This window comes from Pinus tabuliformis, chromosome X (assembly GCF_031772625.1).
Source record: "Pinus tabuliformis cultivar Carrire ecotype Pingquan chromosome X, CPIR1, whole genome shotgun sequence".
NCBI classification, from domain to species: domain Eukaryota; kingdom Viridiplantae; phylum Streptophyta; class Pinopsida; order Pinales; family Pinaceae; genus Pinus; species Pinus tabuliformis.
The window spans coordinates 394,888,904-394,912,368 of record NC_142308.1 but is presented as its reverse complement, the minus strand read 5'-3'; the positions used below and the strand labels follow the sequence as shown (position 1 = coordinate 394,912,368).

The window sequence follows — 23,465 nt, the reverse complement described above, 5'->3', positions numbered from 1 at the left end:
TTACACATGACATGACTCTTTGACATATAAATAAAATCCTAAAGACATCAAGAAGAAGTCTACCTAGTTACACTTCTTGCTCATGAAACCCATGTAGCAAGGCATACAAAAATAATTTATTTCCTTTTGTTACATCATTTACAAAGATCATGTCATTATGAAGACCGAACCTAGTTACACTTTCTTCAACATTCCTTGCACCAGCAAACACACAAAACTTGATCAATAATATAAGGAGTCAGTGTCTCAGACTGCATAACAATGCTGTGGGTTAGGTGACCCTGTTTTGGAGCTCAGAACAGCATGAGGACTTAACCTCAGATCTCTGATCTGCCACATTTGTTACCTTCGGACTGTGACAGTGGACTGTATCTCGGTCTTCGATTCAGGACTGTTACAAGTCTCTCGATTGGACAGTGAACAGTACCTTGACTTGTTTAAAGTGCAGTGCTTTGGACTGTGCTCAAAGTGCAGCTTCAGACTGTGTTCAAGCACCCTCGGACATGGAACAATGTAAGTCACCCTTAGTCCTGTACATGCATCCTGAACTAATTCCGTGATTTGTATTTAAAGGCAGTATAGTGGAGAACAATTTGTGGGCAGTGAAGTCTTGGTGAGATCTAGATCCACAGGTGATATAATCTGTGGCTTGGTGAACATAACACAGTAGTTCATTTTTGTGGCTCCGATTACACACACTGGCCTCTACCTGTTGCAGCCTCCGACCTGTGTGAATAAGTGAAGTTTTTGGGTAAAAGAAGTATTGAACTTGTGTGCCTTCAACAATAATGAATCTGGAGGTGTAAAAGATCTGTGGCCTTGTCAAGAAATTGAAGACTTGGATTGACATTGAGAACAGTATATTGGGCATAGTTTGGAGCAGTCTTTAAGAAGGCTCTTGGTAAATACATCTTAAAGTGAATTTGATGAAGTCTTGGGGATCTTCTTGATTAGTATATCTCGGAAATCTATTGAAGACATTAGAGCAGTTGATCTTGTAAAAACATTGAAGACTTGATGAGGTGACTTGAAGAACTTGATTGCGTAAGATGAAGTGCAGTGGCGATACCTTCTAATTGACAAGGTTGTCTTTGATGATATAGCATGGAGACTATAGTGAAGCTAAAGATTGACAGAGCTCAGTGAAGAAGGCTTTGGGAGCCGTGAAACCAAACATATCTTGACAAAGCAAAGCTATAGGATTGGTGTCCTTGGAGTTGGTGCTCCTAAACTCAAGGTTGGTGCTTGGATAAGATAGGGTCGAAGCCCTAGAGGTTGGAGCCTCACTAAAGTCCAAGTAGGTGCTTGGCACATCCCAGGTTGGAGCCTAGGTGTCATCTTCTAGGGCTGGAGCCCTACCTATATTGTACTTGATTCATTGTAAAGATTATATTAATAAAAGCATTTATTTCTATTGTTCATTTTGTGTTCTGAATATAAGTGATCTAATTGGTAAAAGTAACAACTGAAAAGAAATATTGATTCACCCCCCTCTCAGTATTTCCAACAGAAACAAGCAGCATCCATAATGTTTTCCATGTTTCTTGTTTAAAAAGATGTTGGGGAAGCATCAAACAACACTTCCAACATTGAATAATGAAGGAGAAGTTGTATTAGACCAGAAGCTATCATTGCCACCAGAGAAAAGCAATTACGTTCTCGAGTAATTAAAGAATATCTCATCAAGTGGAAGAGCCTACCGAAAGAAGATGCTTCTTGGGAAACAAAATATTCTCGTCAACAACAACCCTCTTTACCTATGATTTGAGGAGAAAGAGTTTTGTGAGAGGAATGCAATGTTATGTATAAAAATTAAATGTATATCAATTACGATTAATTTAGGTAGAGGGGGCACGAACAAAAGATCATGACCCCTCATGTAAATAAAGGCACCCGAGGCTATATTTAAACCAAGGGGCTTCATTGTAAAGATCACCATTCATACTCATACTAATATATATATATATATATATCTTTTATTTTATAATATTCTAGTATCTCTGTAACAAAAACATGTTGTCAAGACCACCAACACCTAAGATTATAGCTCTAGGTACTCTTATGCACATGAAGCCTTTCACCCATGAACCACACAAAGATAAATACACAGAAGATGCGGCCTACAAGGATATATTTCAATAGCTATAGGACAAAGACAATAAAATAAAAGTCAACATCAAGGTTGAATTCCATCTCTTATATGGGTTTCAGAAAACCCAACATAGAAAGCAAGGTCTATACAGTGCCTTCCTACTAGGCCATGTGAGAGCATTCAAGGACTTTGTGGCTAGTTTTCCAAGAAGAAGGTGGGTACATCCCTATCTCATAAGATATTAATTTGGATATTTGCCACCTTCACCACCAGATGCTATGTACAAGCAGCATAGGGGGGCAAAAGGAAGGCACCACAAGAGAAGTACTAAAGGTCGGAATATTCATAGAGAAGGTCAAGAAAATTCACTTGAAGCATAAGAGAAACTAAAAATATCACAATAAAAATACCAGGCCATGCATGATCAACACAAGATTAAGAAGACATTCGAGGTAGGAGGCCAAGTCTAATTGCACCTAAACAAGGAGACGTTGTAAGGATGTCATGAGAAAATCAAGTCTCTAAGATATGGGCCTTTAAAAGTGCTAGAAAAGATACGCAACAATGCTTCAAGACTTGATTTGCTTCCATGTGTGCACATCTACTTAGTAGTGAACTTAGAGAATATGAAGCTCTATGAGCCACGCATTCTCAATGAGGAAAATGAGGGACAAGTATCACTTGCCAAAGAAGACTCGATTCCAAATGCTCAAGTGGAGTTAGGAGAAGAAACGATATTGTGAAGGAAGCATAAAACAACCATAAATGGTCATCAAAAACTTTCGGAGGTTGGATTGAAAGGGAAAATTCAATGCAAGGCCTGTTGAGAAATCTAGGGCATCATTATTAGGCGATTTCTCTTCGATTAGTAACTGCTTGTGAGTGCTTTTTACTTCTTTAGATTAGGATATTCTTTATGTAAGTTATTAATGTTCTTCTTCAGCAAACAGCTACAAATGCATAAACAAGATAGACAAGAGACACAAAATGTAAGCTATGAGCCAAGGCCAAAACCTCTCACTCTTTGAGAGAAAAACCCGCACAAATTCTTCTTATAGATATTCTAATTGACAAATACCAAGAACAAGACCCTTGACCTATTTTCCACTCCAAGACCAAGACACAAGTTCTCTTATCAGTCAACCTTCTTCTTGACTCCTCTTCCACTTCAACCTCCTTTGCTTCGAGACCTTCTTCATGTAATAGTACCGAAACCTTGTTACACATTTGTGACCTCTGCAAAATACATCGAATTGTAGCCTTCTTGGATCACCGAACTATAGTCTACTCTAGCACCGAATTGTGTTATATATATCCTTGTTCGAACTGTTGTAGCAGCGAGACCTTTTCTCGTGAATTTGAACTTATGTTTAGCCCAAAAGGATACTCGTTGTCCCTTGTCATTCTTCTGCAACTTGACATCTGAATTACACTTCTTTTCTTGTCACTGTAATCTCCTATACGAACCACAGAGATGTCTGAACTTATTTCTGCACTAGGTCACCTGACTTCAGAGATATCCGACCTTGATTACTGCCTCTGTCTAGCCGAAAATCACAAAGAGACTTCCAAACTTTTTCGCTACCACTGTTCACTCGAAATCTCAAAGAGATGTCTGAATTTTTCTATGGAAATATGAAGACCCTATGCTCATATATATAGTAATATGTCCCATAAATAAGCCAACCTATAAATCTGAATAGGTATGTCTCCATAAGGTGAGCCGACATGAGTTCTTTCATTTCATTTTGAGGTCGACTTGAATATGAGAAACATGTGCTTGTCTTGGAGGGAAATTAGACAACCCTATAGACTTAAATACATTTGTAACATGCCCAAAATGGGCTCTTCATACATCACATTGACTCTTTGACTTTTATGACAAATCCTAAAGGCTCTCAATAGGAGCCATCTAAAAATAAAATCTCTTGCTCATGAAACCCATGAAGCAAGCATTACAATAATAATTTTATTTTCTTCTTTTTATCATTTACAAAAATCACAATTACATGTCATTATGAAGACCGAACCTAGTTACACTTTTCAACACTCCCTCTTAACTAGGAAGGTATTCATAATGGTACTTCGTCATTCTCAATCTGAAGAATTTCTCATAAGAAGAATCGGATAGGTAACCCATCGATATAGCATCATATCAATCAACAATGTTACATAGCAAGGCCTTGACTAACAGCTCTATCTCTCCACTAGATCTAAGCTCAATGCTGACAATACCAATGATTTATAGACACCCTAATCATTGTCTCTCTTGGAACATACCCCATCGGGTTCTTAGGATGTTCTCATCAGGACTATTCTTATCTTGGACTCCCCAATCCTCAAAGAATGTCAGTCCTCCATGACTCCTCTTATCTTGGATGACCTATCTCATCTTTAAAGACTATCGGATGCCAAATGATTACCCAATCCTCTATTCTTGTCTTCCCAAGTGAAGACAAGAATGATGTGTCTATCTCTCCCTCTCAATGAGGGAGGACATATCTATTCCAATAAAGGAATGTACTCATTCCTATAGAAGGAATGTAACTAAGCTCCCTCTTGGCTTAGCAATTTTCAAGTTTCTTGCAAGTAAGAAACTAGTTTCCAGACTCCCTCTTAATTAGGGACCTACAGTAGCTCCTCAGTTGCTTGAAGAACTCCTTTCTTCGATGTCATGAATTCCTTTGTCACAGTGTCTTCATCTTTTGGGACTTTTACATAGGGCACAGACCATCCATCACTTTCATCCATGAGTAGTCATGTCATCACTCCTTTCATCAGAAAGCGTTCCATCAGTCTACATTTGGCCTTGCTTCATGTCATGTTGCCTTCTTCATACCATTTTCTTCAGAAGGATCTTACATCCTTCTTCATGGTTATCAGGAAAGACATCCTCAGTTCTTCCTTCTGGCAGACCTGCATAAGCCCATCCAGATATGAGTTCACAAATAAGAAATGAGCACTTAAATCATAATTACCTTTGTGATGGTCTTTCATCATGACATCTTCTAGTAGGCATCAGCATCCAACGTACATGTTGACACATCACCTAAAGATATGTATTGTCAAGGGTCTCCATCTTTTCCAAACTTCCATCAGAGTCTTCATATCTTTCCGGGAGATCTCCTAGTCAAATCTTCTTGGTCTCGAATGTTGAATTCCTTCTTCCATGGTTGAGTTCCTCTACTTACTGTTAACCACTTCATTTTCATATGAGGACATATTATGTTGATTTCATTTAGTGTAACCCATGCCTTCCGGCATCCTTTTCATAGGAGGAGATTCCTTTCCTTTGATCATGCTTCTCAAGATAAAGCAGTGATCCATGTTACCTACAACCATACAACATGACTTAATAATATCAAATACAAGCATACATACCTCATTTACCTTAGGTCATCTAGGATTCTTTCAGCAACTTCATTGATTGAAAAGAGCTTCAACCCCTTGATCTACTTCATCTCTTATGTCATCATACCATCATCCATGAATTCCAGAAGTTGGAGTTCTTAATGAAACACTTGCTTCCTCTCTATATTGGTGAACCTTCTGATGAAGATTCCATCAAAGAATCTAGAGGATCTTGTATATCCCTTTTCCAACAGATGTCACCTTTTGACTTGATGTATGATGAGACTTGTTCTGGATGACTTCTTCCCTTTCTTGAGATTCCAATGAGGTTTCCAAGAGCTATATCCTTCCTAGTTGACTATCAGATATCTTTCATGTTTCCTATGGTGATGTCACAAGCTCTTACTTCTAATGGTTGACATATTCCTTGGGCTTCCTTCTTTCAGCTTCCTCCACTTCTTTAGTGAAACGAACTTCTTCTCTATCTTTCTTGTTATTTCCCTTCTTAAGCTTAGGACAATCTTTCTTGCAATGCTCAAAGTATTGAATCTGTTCTTCTTTCCTTTCGACAAATGTCTAAATACTTTTTTCCCTCAACCTGTCTTCTTCTATCTTGCATAGAAATCACAAGTTGTTGAGTGGAATATCTTTCTTATCCTCACAGACATGTGTTACCTTGTTCATTATATTTAGAACAATGAAGATTATCTCATCCCAGATCTTGCAATTAAGATCTTATGAGGATAACCCTTTATCCTTTTATACCTTCAATTTGTGTAGATCAGATCCAAGTGATATGACCTTTCTTATCACATCTTCAAAGAATAGTTCTACCAGCGTATCATATATCTCTTTTGATGTCTCCAATCCACCTATATATGAAATGAAGGGACCTTTTACTTATTTCATAAGAATCCCTTGAGCCCTTTGATCCCTTTCCATGTATTCAAAGGAGACTTTTCCATTGATATGATTAATGACTTCACTTTCTTCGAGGACTATGTCTATCCTCCTTTTTCATGCAAGGAAGTTCGATGACCCAACCAGCTTATAGATCTCCTTGCAAAACGAAGTCATTTTACCAGATTAGACTATAGAATAAAAGATACTTACTTGACAAGTGAAGATGAAATCCTCAACTTGATTCCTTCGATGGTGGTTGATGAAGATGTCTTGATGCTTCCTCGGATGATCTTCTTTAAGGATAAGGGATGGGTCCTTGCTTCAACGAGAGGGCACTTGCCTTATAGTCTTTTGAAGATGATGACAATGCCTTTAGCCTTCTTTGGATAACTAGCCTTTACGATACTCCATATCTCGGTGCTGAATGTGTGTAAATCCCATAAATGCTTCTAGGGTTTCGACTTTCTCCAAGATGATGTGATCTTTGTCTTTCTAGTGCTTCTCTTGGATGTTTATACTTTGGCCTATCTTGCTTTGTAGATCTCTTCAACTTGATGAGGGTCATGCGGTCTTCTGATGATGACTAGAGGATCCCAAGACCTTTTGCTAATGTAAGCTTCTTCTTTGATCTAGGGTTCGATGTAGATCTTGACTTGGGTTTGATATCCTTCAACTTGCTCTGATGTCTTTCTCGAGATTTGATCCTTGAGTGTCCCTTGATCAGAAGCCCTTACTTGACCTAGTCACCTTAACTTTGATACCATGTTGAGAAATCTAGGGCATCATTATTAGGTGATTTCTCTTCAATTAGTAACTGCTTGTGAGTGCTTTTTACTTCTTTAGATTAGGATCTTCTTTATGTAAGTTATTAATGTTCCTCTTCATCAAACAACTACAAGTGCATAAACAAGATAGACAAGTGACACAGAATGTAGACTGTGATCCAACGCCAAAACCTCCCACTCTTTGAGGAAAACCCGCACAAATTCTTCTTATAGAGATTCTAATTGACGAAAAGTTCTACCAGCTTATCATATATCTCTTTTGATGTCTCCAATCCACCTATATAGGGAATGAGGGGACCTTTGACTGGTTTCATAAGAACCCCTTGAGCCCTTTGATCCCTTTCCTTGTATTTAAAGGAGACTTTTCCATTGATATGATTAATGACTTCACTTTCTTTAAGGACTATGTGTATCCTCCCTTTTCATGCAAGGAAGTTCAATGACCTAACTAGCTTATAGATCTCCTTGCAAAACGAAGTCATTTTACCATATTAGATTATAGAATAAAAGATACGTACTTGACAAGTGAAGATGAAATCTTCAACTTGATCCCTTCGATGGTGGTTGATAAAGATGTATTGTTGCTTCCTCAGATGATCTTCTTTAGGGATAAGGGAGTGGTCCTTGCTTCAATGAGAGGGCACTTGCCTTGTAGCCTTTTGAATATGATGACAATGCCTTTAGCCTTCTTTGGATAACTAGCCTTTACGATACTCCAATATCTCGGTGGTGAATGAGTATAGATCCCATAAATGCGTCTAGGGTTTCAACTTTCTCCAAGATGATGTGATCTTTGTCTTTCTAATGCTTCTTTTGGATGTTTATACTTCGAGCTATTTTGCTTTGTAGATCTCGTCAACTTGATGAGGGTCATGTCGTCTTCTGATGATGACTAGAGGATCCCAAGACCTTTTGCTAGTGTAGACTTCTTCTTCGATCTAGGATTCGATGTAGATCTTGACTTTGCTTTCATATCCTTCAACTTGCTCTGATGTATTTCTCGAGATTCGATCCTTGAGTGTCCCTTGATCAGAAGCCCTTCCTTGACTTAGTCACCTTAGCTCTGATACCATGTTGAGAAATCTACGGCATCATTATTAGGTGATTTCTCTTCAATTAGTAACTGCTTGTGAGTGCTTTTTACTTCTTTAGATTAGGATCTTCTTTATGTAAGTTATTAATGTTCTTCTTCATCAAACAGCTATGAATGCATAAACAAGATAGACAAGAGACACAAAATGTAGGCTATGAGCCAGGGCCAAAACCTCTCACTCTTTGAGAGGAAAACCCGCACAAATTCTTCTTATATAGATTCTAATTAACAAATACCAAGAACAAGACCCTTGACCTATTTTCCACTCCAAGACCAAGACACAAGTTCTCTTATCAGTCAACCTTCTTCTTGACTCCTCTTCCACTTCGACCTCCTTTGCTTCGAGACCCTCTTCATGTAATAGTACCGAGACCTTATTACACATTTGTGACCTCTGCAAAATACACCGAATTGTAGCCTTCTTGGATCACCGAACTGTAGTCTACTCTAGCACCGAATTGTGTTATATATATCCTTGTTCGAACTGTTGTAGCACCGAGACCTTTTCTCATGAATCTGAACTCCTGTTTAGCCCAAAAGGATACTCGTTGTCCCTTGTGATTCTTCTGCAACTTGACATCTGAATTTGACTTCTTTTCTTGTCACTAGAATCTCCTATATGAACCACAGAGATGTTTGAACTTATTTCTACACTAGGCCACCCGAATTCAGAGATATCCGACCTTGATTACTACCTCTGTCCAGCCAAAAATCGCATAGAGACTTCCAAACTTTTTCGCTGCCACTGTTCACTCGAAATCTTAGAGAGATGTTCGAATTTTTCTATGGAAAACTGAAGACCCTACGCTCATATATATAGTAGTTTGTCCCATAAATAAGCCGACTTATAAATCCGAATAGGTGTCTCTTCATAAGGTGAACCGACATGAGTTTTTTCATTTCATTTTGAAGTCGACTTGAAGATGAGAAACACGTGCTTGTCCTGGAGGAAAATTAGACAATCCTATAGACTTAAATACATTTGTAACATGCCCAAGAAGCGCTCTTCATACATGACATTGACTCTTTGACTTTTATGCAAAATCCTAAAGGCTCTCAATGGGAGCCATCTAAAAATAAAATCTCTTGCTCATGAAACCCATGAAGCAAGCATTACAATAATAATTTTATTTTCTTCTTTTAATCATTTACGAAAATCACAATTACATGTCATTATGAAGACCGAACCTAGTTACACTTTTCAACAAGGCCAAGTGGTACTCTAAGGAGACAATTGAAAAAAAAAAATCTTCCTCATCTCATTTTGTGCATTTGGACCAAAATCCTCCTAAAATGGGAAGGTATACTCTACAATGAATCACTATATAATTTGTCATCATTTTTGGTACTTTTTGGAGTGAAGAGTCAAAGTTGTGGAGTTATAGGGTCCATTTTTAGGACCAACCTTGAAACCCACCAAGCAATGCCAAAATTGAAAACTATCCATACGAGGCCCAAAAATTCAATTTTGGGGATTGAAAAATGGTAGCATCAACCTAGCAAATTGCTCTATGTGGTAGTACATGTCAATAGCTTCAAAACGAGATGTTGTGGACCAAAAACAAAGTCTCCATGAGAAAAATGTGCCTTTTGGAAGTTGATTTGTCAATGTGACCACCAAAAAAACAAGTGGATGCCACATTAACTCTCATTACTCACACAAAGCTAGTCACATGTGAAATCTCAAGAAGCTTTCGTAGGATTCAAAACCCTAACCCTAATTAAGAGTTGCCGCATTCAAAAACCCTATCCCTAACCTTAGCAACTATTACAAAATCACAAGTGTAGAAAACTATGTTGTTAGGGAAGAAAAGGGTTTCATTCCTATTTGTTACCCCCTCATATTACATGAGGTTCCACCCATTATTTTTGTCATGATTCAATGGCACAAGAGAAATATTTCTCGGTGGCATTAAATTATCAATTGACAAATGTAGGGGCTATTTTATGGACATGGACACTTTCCCTAGCATTACTATTATGGTATTACTCGTTGTGTGATGTCTAGAGAAGAGTTGTTAGTGCAAAGTGATTTGCTTATACCCCTAGAGCCTTAGCAAGATTTCAATCATTGATTATTGTTGAGCACCAAAATTATTGTATCTTTTAGTGTTGTGGTGATGTATGGAGCTAGAGTGCCTAGCATGATCTTCACTTTCACATTATTCCAACATGTTTTAGAGGTTTTATCATGGTTTCCAAGGATGGAGACTTCATTGTTCTATTTAGCATATATTCCATGTTGTGATGACATATATTGTTACCCTAAAATGGGAAGGTATAATTTGAAATGAATCACTATATAATTTGTCATCATTTTTGGTACTTTTTGGAGTGAAGAATCAAAGTTGTGGAGTTACAGGTGCCATTTTTAGGACCAATCTTGAAACCCACCAAGCAATGCCAAAATTGAAAACTATCCATACAAGGCCCAAAAATTCAATTTTAGGGATTGAAAAATGGTAGCATCAACCTAGCAAATTGCTCTATGTGGTAGTACATTTCAATAGCTTCAAAACGAGATGTTGTGGACCAAAAACAAAGTCTCCATGAGAAGAATGTGCCTTTTGGAAGTTGATTTGTCAATGTGACCAACAAAAAAACAAGTGGATGCCACATTAACTCTCATTACTCACACAAATCTAGTCGCATGTGAAATCTCAAGAAGCTTTCGTAGGATTCAAAACCCTAACCCTAATTAAGAGTTGCTGCATTCATAAACCCTATCCCTAACCTTAGCAGCTATTACAAAATCACAAGTGTAGAAAACTATGTTGTTAGCGAAGAAAAGGGTTTCATTCCTATTTGTTACCCCCTCATATTACATGAGGTTCCACCCATTATTTTTGTCACAATTTAATGGCACAAGAGAAATATTTCTTAGTGGCATTAAATTATCAATTGACAAATGTAGGGGCTAGTTTATGGACATGGACACTTTCCCTAGCATTACCATTATGGCATTACTCGTTGTGTGATGTCTAGTGAAGAGTTGTTAGTGCGGAGTGATTTGCTTATACCCCTAGAGCCTTAGCAGGATTTCAATCATTGACTATTGTTGAGCACCAAAATTATTGTATCTTTTAGTGTTGTAGTGATGTATGGGGCTAGAGTGCATGACAAATGTAGGGGCTAGTTTATGGACATGGACACTTTCCCTAGCATTACCATTATGGCATTACTCGTTGTGTGATGTCTAGTGAAGAGTTGTTAGTGCGGAGTGATTTGCTTATACCCCTAGAGCCTTAGCAGGATTTCAATCATTGACTATTGTTGAGCACCAAAATTATTGTATATTTTAGTGTTGTAGTGATGTATGGGGCTAGAGTGCCTAGCATGATCTTCACTTCCACATTATTCCAACATGTTTTAGAGGTTTTATCATGGTTTCCAAGGATGGAGACTTCATTGTTCTATTTAGCATATATTCCATGTTGTGATGGCATATATTGTTACCCTTGATAGAATGCTCACCAATGCACGTATGTGGGGATGATTATTGTGGTTTAATGATGGTTTGACCTCTTTTTGACCCCATTCTTGTTGAGAAATCAAGGGCAGCTAGATTAGGGTGATTTCTCTTACTTCAATAAATGCTTGTGATGTTCTTTAACTTAACTTGATGTACTTATAGTTAGCTTCTTCTTTACTTGATTATTATTGTGTTCCTTTATCATCAAACAACTACCAAACTATAAGATCAAAGAGACAAGAGGACACAAAATATAGGTTGCTAGCCAGGGCCAAACCCTCTTCTCTTGAGAGGAAAACCCACAAGAATTCTTCTCTTCATATAGAATCTTCAAAATGACGAATTCCAAGACCTAAGACCCTTGACCAAGACCCCTCCAAGACCAAATCAAACCTCTTCTTGAAGAACTTCTCTTCCACAAAATCAATGCCAGTCAAACTGCTTCAACACTTCAGATTTTCGACCCTTACTTCAGATTTTTGGCTTCTATTACAGGTTTGCAATTTCGTCCTTCCTGCAACCGCTGATTTTCGCGCGTGTGAGTGGTTTAGGGTAGAAATAGGGACCTTCTCTCCTTCGCTTGGCTTGGTCTCCTTTCCTTAGGTTTTCGGCCTGCAAACTTGATCTTGTTGATACCAAACTTCGTCCTCCTAGGCTGACTACAATGATGCCCTAGTTCTTCGCACGTGTGGGAGATGGAGACCCAAAAACAGTCTTTAAAAATTTGGGTTCTCTTCTTTGACCTTCAATTGCTCCTTTTGACTTCTTTTCCCTTGAGATCGAACTTCTTTCTTTGCTTGATCGAATGTTTTTGGTTGTCTTCAAACGAGATCGAGTACCTCTTATATATAAGCTTCCCTTGGAGTTTGAACTGTCATCATGAGGCCGACTTGTCCTTCCTTGTAGGCCAACTTGATGGCTAGGCCGACTTAATCTTGGAGGGTCTTTATGACTCAAATTGACTTACATAAATTTCTTTGACTCAATAGGGTCCTTTACGTATTACAATGACTCATTAACTTCTTTGACTTTTGACAAAGACCTAGAAGCACTCAATGGGTGCTTGACCAATAAATAAAATGATCTTGAGCATGAAATCCATGCTACAAAATAATAATAATAAATCTTTTTCTTTTTTTCTCTTTACATAAAATCATGATTACATTAGACATTATGAAGACCAAACCTAGTTACATTTTCCAACAATTTTCAACTTGCACATGCAATGATTTAGCATATTTGGCTACTTTTCGCACTTGGATATGTTCATCATGGTTATTAAGGCTTAATCAGATGGAGCGCCATATGGCACACATGTTGAGGCACGCAGCACGTTCTAGTATTTTTTACTTTGTTGGATGGGGTCATCCCCTCTTTCATTGTGATGTTTACTTCATTTCATGTAGATTCACAATATGGTAGTTGGTTTGACCCCTTACTCTTGTGGACGTGACCATTGGCACTCTTGGTGAGGATTAGTTGCAACTTGGAGACCACACATGAGATATTTTATGATTATTTTGGATGGGACAACATCCTTGAGGATTCACATGTGCCACATATGAAATGTACAAGATCCTTGAGGATTCACATGTGCCACATATGAATGTTTTACTTGGTTTTTATGCACCTTCTCTTGAATCTATGATGGGTCATTCACTTTGGAGAGAAAGCCCATTACTTGGAGGAGGTTGTTACACTTCTTTCAAGGTCTTAGATCATGGATTGTATCACAATAGAGGGTATCCAGGAGGATGACTTAAGCCCACTTTGAGGATGTACCCTAGCATGATTAAATATGCCTCGGATAAAACTAGGACTTGGAAACTAGACTCTAAAATAATTATATGCAATAGCCCCAAAAAAGGAAATGAAAGTCTATCGCGACATTATTCAAGTCATTGAATATCATCACCTTCGTTTTACCTAGGTTGATTGTCTACTATCAAAAATCACAAAATCTGGCTAGGTTATCCATCTATCTCTGCAATCCCTTTGGGATAGAGGCCAAGAAGGTCACACTATCTGCAAAAAGGAGTAATAAGATCAAGACTTAATGAAGAAAACAACCATCCCTGAGTTGAACATGCTCCTACATAAAGGACTATGTCTTATCGATATAAATCCCAAACAAACTCAAGCAGAGTGGGCATCTCTGTTTCAACCCAACAGTGCTTCAAATAAAATCAAATTATATGTCTTGCGCTAAGTCAGCCAAGGACATACTCATAAAGGCATGATCATAATGATGAGGATCTCCAATATTCCAATGTCTCAAAGCCACCAAAAAAGTGCCTCCCTCAAAACTAAGTCAAACACAATCCAAAATTCTACAAAGCAGCGAAAGAATTTCAAAGATGTTATGAATAAAATATATATATAAATAATATGAATATAAATAATGATGATAATTGTAATAATGATTAGTTAATTAGTAATTAGTACTTAAGAGGCATGTCTAAATGGAACATGACCTTCCATGAAGAGGCACCGGCCTAGGTTATATAAGCAAGCCCTCACTCTCATTTGTATCATCATTCTCATTCATACATTTTAATATATATTCTTGTATCTTCAATGGAGATCTTCATATTCCAAACCTTCTAGAGTATTTAACTTCTGAGTATACGAATTGTGTTCATTACATTGGTATCAAAGCATTCCTCCCGAGTATACAAACCTTGTTCGTTACATTGGTATCAGAATTGTTCAATCCTCTGGTCGCTCAATCGTTGCATAGAGCCAGTCTGATCTGGTCTTTGGTCGCTAAAATTCGTCAACTTTGTTGTCGTTGAAGCATTTTGCTGCAAGAGTTGGAGTTTTTCCATTTCGCCAATTCCATCATTTAGGCCTTTGGCCGTAAAAAGGAAAATATATATATATAATATTTTTAAAAAGAAATTATTAATATATATATATATATATAAAGTCAAAAAAAAATATTAAAAAAAAAGAGATTTAAAAAAAGATGAATTTAAACAAAAAATGAAAAAAAAGAGCATATTAAAAAAATAGTTGAAAAATAATGTCGAAAAAAATTATATAAAAAATTACAAAAATAATAATAATAATCGTCGCATGTAATAGCCACCGGACCTATGTCACAAAGTTTGGCGAACTTTATCCTTGAGCTTCGAATTTTGGCAAACTTTAAAAAAAAATGAGGTTCAACAAACCTCATCAAACCTCATAGCCATTTACCAAGTCCATAGATCAAAACTCATAACCTCATGTCACAACTCAAGCCTGTAATTTATCCTTGTAATTTCCATGTCCGCGATAACATTTTTTATGTTTACTAATGTTGATTTCTTACTATATTATCCTATAATTCATTTTATATATATATATATATAGACTAACCTAATGGCAAACCTCATCTGAAGCTCAAAAATAAATTGAACTCAAGCCGAACCTAATCATTTTCGAACCTGAACCATGTGACATTGCATCGAACCACTGTCCTAGGTCGCACGATTGCCCGGCAGCCAGAGTGGTACCCTCCTCATCCTCTGTCTTGCCCTCAAGTCGTTTCCATCTGTCTTGTCCGCATTCACTTCCATTGCAACCCAACTACTTCGTTGACCAACTACCATCACCTATTTTGTTGCCTTGTTGTCCCTCACTATCGACGCCTCCGTATTCATTTTTGTCTCCCCTGTGTTCAAATAGCCACATAGCAACAATATCTACTGACAGTTGTTGTTGTCCAAGACTCACGACGTTCAGACTCACGTCATTTCAGGTATCGCGCCACTCTCGACCAGTGCCAACCACCATCGTAACCTGTCCTCCATTTGTTTTATCCCCCGTTGTTTTCCTCCTCTTCACATCCATGGTAAGCATTCATTTGTCACCATTGTTCCCTATTTCCAGTCAGCAAACCATGTCGTGTTCTCCTACGATCAACCCTCTCGACCTTGGTCTAGTTTCTATGATTGATATATAAAAATTATATAATAAAGTTATATAACCTTTTGAAGCGATAGTTCAAAGTTATTAAAAAAATAATAAGTTAAAATTATCAAGGAAAATATAAATTTAAAAAGAGTTTATTTTAAGTAAAGAGAATAATTTATAGAGTAATGTAAAAAAAGGGACATTTTATTGTGTTTTTGAAAAGTGAATTTAGTTAAAAAAAATTGAAAAAGGTATTAAGGATTATCAAGGGAGATATTGTGAAGTTATTCATAAAATCAAAGGAAATAGTTATTATATTTCTAAGGTCATAAGGGATATTGTTGAAAGTATAAAGGAAGAATATTTTTAAAAACCCTAAAGCTCATCCTGAAAAAAGAAAAATGGAGACCAGTAATGAAAGATTTCCTAAAACCTTTAGTAAATGTGTTAGTACACTATTTAAAATCAAAGGATCACTCGCAGGAAGAGATATTATAATCTCTATCAGTCCTACTGAAGAGAGTAATTATGTTAGTCCTAAATGTGCTAACCAATTAGTGATTCCTGAATCGAATATAATTGAAACAAATTTTGTTGACACAAGTAACAAACAATACAACATAAACAATCTACAACTAAGTATTAGGGATTATACTTTTATCTCGCAATTCACCGTGAAAACCTTATTTTTTTATGATAATGACATTTTTTGGGCTCACCCTGTATGGAAACTCCAGGGTCTTTCATCCTAAATACTAAGTTAATTTTTTGACATTTTCATGCAAAAAAGAAAAAAACACTACAAGATGTTACATTTAGGATAATAATTCAATGATAACAATCCAGTGATAACAATTCATCACGAGTTTCCAGTAATCGAAAGATTCCACAGAAGATTAATTTATGATGGTCAGATCCTTCCTCCATGCGACAATTTTATATATCACTCCAAAGATCATATCAACTTGTATCAATGAAGATGACAGTTCCAAGACAAGGAGATATTTGAAATAGACAAGGGGATCAAGCCTTTTCATCAGCAAGCTTTGAAGACAAAACGCTTTGAAGAGGAAGGCAATGTTATGAATAAAATATATATATAAATAATATAAATATAAATAATTATGATAATTGTAATAATGATTAGTTAATTAGTAATTAGTACTGAAGAGGCATGTCTAAATGGAACATGACATTCCATCAAGAGGCACCTGCCTAGGGTATATAGGCAGGCCCTCACTCTCATTTGTATCATCATTCTCATTCACACATTTTAGTATATACTATATATTATTGTATCTTCAATGGAGATCTTCATATTTCAAGTCTTCTAGAGTATTTAAAATCTGAGTATACGAACTTTGTTTGTTACATTGGTATCAGAGCATTCCTCTGAGTATACAAACCTTGTTCGTTACAAAAGACCAGTGTCTCTCCACCCCAATGATGGGTCTGATGGTGAGAATATGGTCAATACTCTGTTGTCCAAGGCAAAAACCTGCCTGTGCTCTGATCCTCAAGTGGCATCTCCCAAGCTCCTCTAATAGCCGCAAATGAAGAGCAGTAGCATAGAGCCTGGAGAACGTGTCCCACCACGATCATCTTATAATTGTTCATATCAGTTCTAGACCCCAAATTGTGTAATGGATAAATAATCTGGTGGGACCAAACCTATGGGAATCTCAAGCACACAACATGGTTAAATAAATCCACAATGTAATCTATAAGAGGATATATCCCATGCACAGTGACTTGCGGGCTTAAGCTGAATCAAGCAGAGAGGTCATAGAAAGTTATAAATGTTGTTTCCAGAACAAAGACTTCAGAAGGACACTCGTGTACAGATGTATTTTTTTCTATCAGATATTTTTTGTAGAAAACAAAAACACATCAGTTTACAATTTTTTTGACTTGAAAATAATATGATTGTTTTTCACAATTAAAAAAGATCCAACATGCTTATTTGTCCATAATTTATCCATAACTCAGACTAACCTGTTTGTCAAGACAAATCCCTAAACACAAAGCAAAGCTATTGATCATAGACAGAGATATTTGCAGAAACAAAGACAAAGGTTTTATTTTCAGAAGCATTCAAACAGTAAACTTTTCCCAAAAGTAAAGATTTGGGGCACTGGGAAGAAATATATGCACAGTAATTTTTTATGAACTCAGGAGAAATATATACAGTATTTTTCATTTCATTTTCAGAAGTTAAAGTTGATTTGCTCTGTAAAACGGAAAACCCAAATATATTGACCCAATGAAACAGAAAAGGCAAAACTAATGGTAACAAAAACTGACTAAGAATGCATGCTCTGACTAGTCAAATCTTGAAGACGGGCGGATCAGAGAAGGTTTAAGTCGGCATGATAGTTGTCCAAGTAGTTAAGGAACGTGTGAATTTCAGTTATTCCAGAATTCAAAATTTTGAATAACTCAGGAACTCGGGAATTTAAGAATTTAGGAATTTCCTAACTTTAAAAAGGTGATGAGACAACTTGATAGCATACTTACAGGATTCCAGAAATGTGGAGGAGAGAAGCTAATTAGGAAGACATTTTGTTTGATGTTCTTATCATTGAGTCAAGTTGTTAAGGATTTTCGTATTCAAGGGAGAAATTAAAAGGTTATATTTCGTGTTAGGGGCTTTTAGAAACATAGATGAAATAATCATAAGCAGCAATTAATTGGCAAGGGTGCCAAAAAGCTTAAATTGGAAATAATCAGAAATAACCAGGAAAACTCACCCAATCTTGGCATGCTTGTAGTGCTAAAAAGAAAAGTGGGGATTATTTCAAAATAATCATGTTAATGGTTGATCAGGATTAATCAGAATTAATTTGATTAACCAGAGATTATTTCACCTATGGTTAGAACGAGTAATACTTAGTGACATATTATGAGTCCTAGTGAGTGACTGATTAAGTTAATGTGTCAGTGTTGGCAGTTAGGAGTGATTAAGTAGTGCAACTACCTAAACCACCAATAAAATAATGCAAGTATATTTTGCCAATTGACTCCTTGAATCATAAATAATAATTTTTATCTTTCACCTCCCTGCCTCTTCACCCCTATGAGCATCACCCATTGCAATGAGGGCAAAGTAGGCAATTCAAAATCATGAAAAGATTGGTTAGCTGTGTGGCTATGGATCACGGAATAATTAATTACTCTATGCAGATAATCCCAAAAATGATATTTCACCATCCCTATTTATCGTTTAAAGTCCAAAATGGTATCAACAGTTTAAGTATGAAGAGTTTAGCATAAAATCTAGAAGGTTCAAGTGAACGTCCCTTCAAAATCTTTAATTTCAAAAGCAAGTAATATGATAACCAGCAACAAATTCTATCCTACAGAAAAATGAAAGATATATGTCGCCATGATGTAGCTAGATATAAGGAAATGGAATGGCCAAGCGATAAATTACAGTACAGATTTAAGTATGAATTTATGTTATTGACAAGAAAAAATTTATCCCAAAACCCTTGTTACAAAACTACTTGTTAAAAAAAATATTCCTGAACATTAATTGTGAAAAATATTAACATCAAAATTTTGGGTATTGCTCTCTGTGCTTCAAAACAGCATTTTGCCATTTTCATCTTTTTCAGACACTTTTAAAATATATTATAGAAACACAGCTTTGCAAAATCAAAAAGCTTTGTACAAAGAAAATAACTTTACCTTTTTGGCCAGTGGACAGGCGATCATGAAGAGTCTCCCCTGCTGATTTGGGGATCATGACAACAGGAATCTTAATGTCCAAGAAAGTATCATTTTCGGAGCACACCATTTTAAAAAGGTCTGTTACTAATACACAATTTGAAAAACGATTTAAGATGTTATCACTATGACATCAGCACTCCACTGACTAGCAAGTTTAAATACAAAAGGGGAAATAAATAAAAGACAAACAACTATGACCATAAACGCAATGCCTGGAATAACTGAGAAGCATAAGAACATCTTCAAAAACAATATGATCATACATAAAATCAATAGATACAAATAGAAGCTAACCAAAGATATAGTAATTGCCTCAACTAATAACGATAAATTCTGGTTCACAACAAAAATCTTTCAAACTCAAACTGCAGAGAATAAAATAAGTTGGTTAAAAACGATTCACCTTCTTTATCATTCATTACAAGTAATGCCACTGCTCCCCCTGCTTCTGCAATCTTTGCTTTAGTAGTGAAAGTGCAATTTCCCCGTTTGGATAATGCAGCATATCCTGATAACTGCATAGAAGATATACAATAATCGTGATGTAACATATCTTCAATGTAATGAAATTTTCATGATAAGAATGAATTAAATAAACCAATATGTTAGATATAGACCACAGTTATCTAAACAGCTAATGTAGTGTCCATAGTATCTCCTGGTTGAGTTGAACACAGATTATCAATGTCATCCACAAAGTTTAAGGAGTTCAGAATGCCAGAAAAAAGCATCGATGTGGCCACACTCAACATCTTATACATAACCTATTTCTTATTGTTTTTTAAACAGCTCCCTCTTATCAGAATGTGGCACACATGCCCTTCCCTCATGTGGGAGTATTACAATTAAGTTTAACCCGCTTACAACATTCACTGAAGAATATGTCAACTAAGAAGACAGGAGCTAGGGGTATCCCTAATACTTGCCCAAAGCCCCAACTACTTTCAAACAGCCTACTTGCCTGAGGAGAAAACCCACAAGGGTTGCAACATGTTACCAGGGATTTGAACCTTAGTGTGAAGAATATCACCACCCTTGTTTAACCATCAAACCAAGAACCCGTCGACCATAACCTCTTTACTTTAAACGCAACACATAACCAAACCATATCTTCAACTATGAATATACTATAAAATTTGTCCACTAGTATAGTTGAGTTCCATGCCTGCCCCCTCCTCATGTCCATCATTTTCCATATTGTAACCATGTTGCACAAGATCCGATTCATGGCACACTATCAGTCACGCTATAATAGATACCCTTACCTAGCTCATCAATCCTACATGCAGCTTGCAGGACAAGGGGTTGTAAATTGTTTGTAACTTTGTATGCTAGAGCCTCTTCGCTCCACTTAACATTTAATCTTGGATAATGAAAAGGCTCCCATCATAGACTTCTCCATTAATTTGGTCTAGCTCACTAAAATCAATATTAGGAGAGATATTAGAACTAAGATCTATAAATCTTACTTGAAAATCACATGGACCAAGCCAAAAGACCCCCATTCCAGAACTTCACCACCAATCTCACTTCAAGGATGGCTTTATTTATAATGGTAACCACCTTTGTATCCTAATACCCCTCTGGTACCACCACAGACTTGACTTGTTCTTCAAGAGAGGATGGTGATATTTCTCCTACTAAGGTTCCTTTCCCCCAAATGTGTGTACGTATGTTTTCACCCATGAAAGAGTGGGGTTGTCATATTTATTAATTCAAGTCAAGCATCATGTTTACAATAAAGTGATAAATAAAAACAACCCTCAATGTGTGTCTCAAGCACATTAAGAGGAAGCATCTTGCAATTACTCCTACAAGCTCTCTAATCCAACTTTCTTTGTTTCCATCAGTTACAACTTACAAATACATCAACGCCTCTAAAAGGAGCATTGTGCTTGTAGGTTATGTAAGTGGGGATATTTTGGCTCTAGATGCCCTATCTATTACAAAATCAGTGGCCATTGGCATTGCTTGTTCAGAGGCATTCATGGCTCCTCGAAGATTTTCATATTGTATTAGGACCAAAGATGTATCACCTTACTCCTTTGTTAGATATTTCCCAATATTTTTCCCCAATATTCCAATAAGATTCTTTTTGGATACTCTTCGTTGTATTCCTTATTATGTACCCAAAAGCCAAAGAAGCATAAGAAACACCAGATACAATAATTCAACATCTAGAACAAGTATTGAGGAGGGAACCTCTTATTACAAGATATCCAAATTTACAAGAAGATAAGCATTCAAATGAGTCTCCTTGATTTATAGATGGGAGATAAAGAGGGGGTAGAAGATATCCTATGATTATTATGTTCGCCTACCTAATATGTTAACAACTAATGAGGGTTAGAATATGTTATCACACAAATCTGCGTCCACAAACCTGCATGGCACTTTTAGACAATCAATCCTATCACAATTGAAAATCTCTCTGTTCGGACTGGTGTTTTACAGTCTCAGGGAGGTGTCCCTAGATGACATATGTTGTTATCCACTCAATATTCAAGCGTTAAACTTTAATTTGATTGACATACAACAAAGTTTCATTTTTTACTTTCCAATGAGCAATTAAGAGTGAAGTAATTCTTGAAATGAAATTCATAAGGGATGAAATCAGATTTATAAAAGTATTGATAGCAATGAAATTGAAAGTGATGCAAGAAACTAATGTGCACCTCAAGTGAAATAATTCAAAACAAGTGCACTTCAATATACCAACACACTACATAGAAGTTTATTCAATGGCCTCCAATACATTCAGAGAGTCGAAATCAAACATAATTGAATAAAATCACAGATTACCGAAGAAGTTGGTTGCACAATAATGAGTATTGGGTGACAGACTGCCATGAATTCATTCACTTGCGGTGGGAACAGTGGTCTGAGATGCTAGAAAATGGAAAAGTGAGATCTCTGTCGCTAACAAAGCATCTAAGAAAAATTGTGCAACCCTTGTACCGCTGCTCTGAAATGCCTATACAGAAAATTATTTCCTCCCTCAAGACTTAGTCAACCTGCTTGTTCAAAGACAGAGAAAGACAAGAAAGACCAAAACACTGTACACAGATAGCTTTCTTTTTCCAATATGACCAATGGCCAAATGATGTTTCCACCTTTTTAACTAGCCTTTTTCTCATCCAAAATACCTTTTCTCACTGTTTACACTTCATGCTTTACTCAACAGCTGGTTTTTTCTTTTATGGGTCAAATTAACTCTTAATGTCTCCCTTTTCACCATGAAAAGTGTATCCCTTAGCTGTTTGCTTTGTCCAGTCTTGACCCATTCAGCTTGCAGATAAGACGGAGGTGTCAGACTGCTGCTTTATAGCCTTTTCCATGAAAGAAAAGATTTTTTATTGCTAAAATCATCTTCTTACCAATTTTGTTTCAAGTAGCCATTTCCTTGTTTTGTATGTTAAATTAAAATAAAGGAAGTTAACTGCAGTTTTTTTTTTGTCTTCATTTAGGAACAGCAATCAGCACACTGCTAATAAATTCAAATTCATCCTTCCAAATCTGATTTCTTAAGGGGAAATCTGTTATCAAAGAATAGGACCAACTGAAGCTAATAAAATGCTATCATAATAGCTGTTATGTTCACCTGATCAATGCCTTCAATACAGCCCAAAATATCATTAGGAATAGCACCAGTGGTAACCTCGCCCAAAATATCATTAGAAATAGCACCATTGGTAAGCTCATGATTTAGCACCAGTCTTCACTGTAGACCCTAGAGGCCTTGCTTTCTGTACCTCTGCTTGAATCCTAGCAAAACCCAGGGAAAACTGAAGGCCTACCAGTTAATAGAATTGCACCATTCACAATTTTATCAGCACTGTTAGATGCCAATCTTCGGACTGAGATTCCTATCATTTCATCAAATCCAGCCTGATCAACACTGATCATTTGAGGCTGAATTTTGAAACAAAACCCGGGGTAATTTCCAATGTCTAGTTTTCCCTTCAGCCTCCTTCAAAACCTTTCCATGGCTGCAATATGGCTTTAAATAAGTTGTATGTCTTTCTTCAGCTGTGTACTCCTCTCCCCCACTTACAAGAATTATTTTGACAAAAGAATAATGAAATCTCAATAAATGAGGTTGAATGGAGCTCTTAGCTCAATCATTTTGGCAAAAAC

The 23,465-nt window shown here is 36.6% G+C and overlaps 1 protein-coding gene across 4 annotated transcripts in view; it reads right to left on the bottom strand.

Annotated features, from left to right (window-relative positions):
• The window catches only part of SPPL3 (SIGNAL PEPTIDE PEPTIDASE-LIKE 3), a 303,499-nt gene that overhangs the window by 237,963 nt on the left and 42,071 nt on the right, over positions 1-23,465 (bottom strand). For 3 of the 4 annotated variants that reach the window (XM_089446401.1, XM_089446402.1, XM_089446399.1), the window contains exons 3-4: positions 19,732-19,843; positions 19,287-19,412 (exon numbers count right to left, since the gene is read on the bottom strand). In XM_089446401.1, coding sequence (XP_089302527.1) covers positions 19,287-19,412; positions 19,732-19,843 — 238 coding nt within the window. The remainder of the gene's footprint in view (positions 1-19,286; positions 19,413-19,731; positions 19,844-23,465) is intronic. The other variant, XM_089446400.1, reaches the window with a different exon arrangement.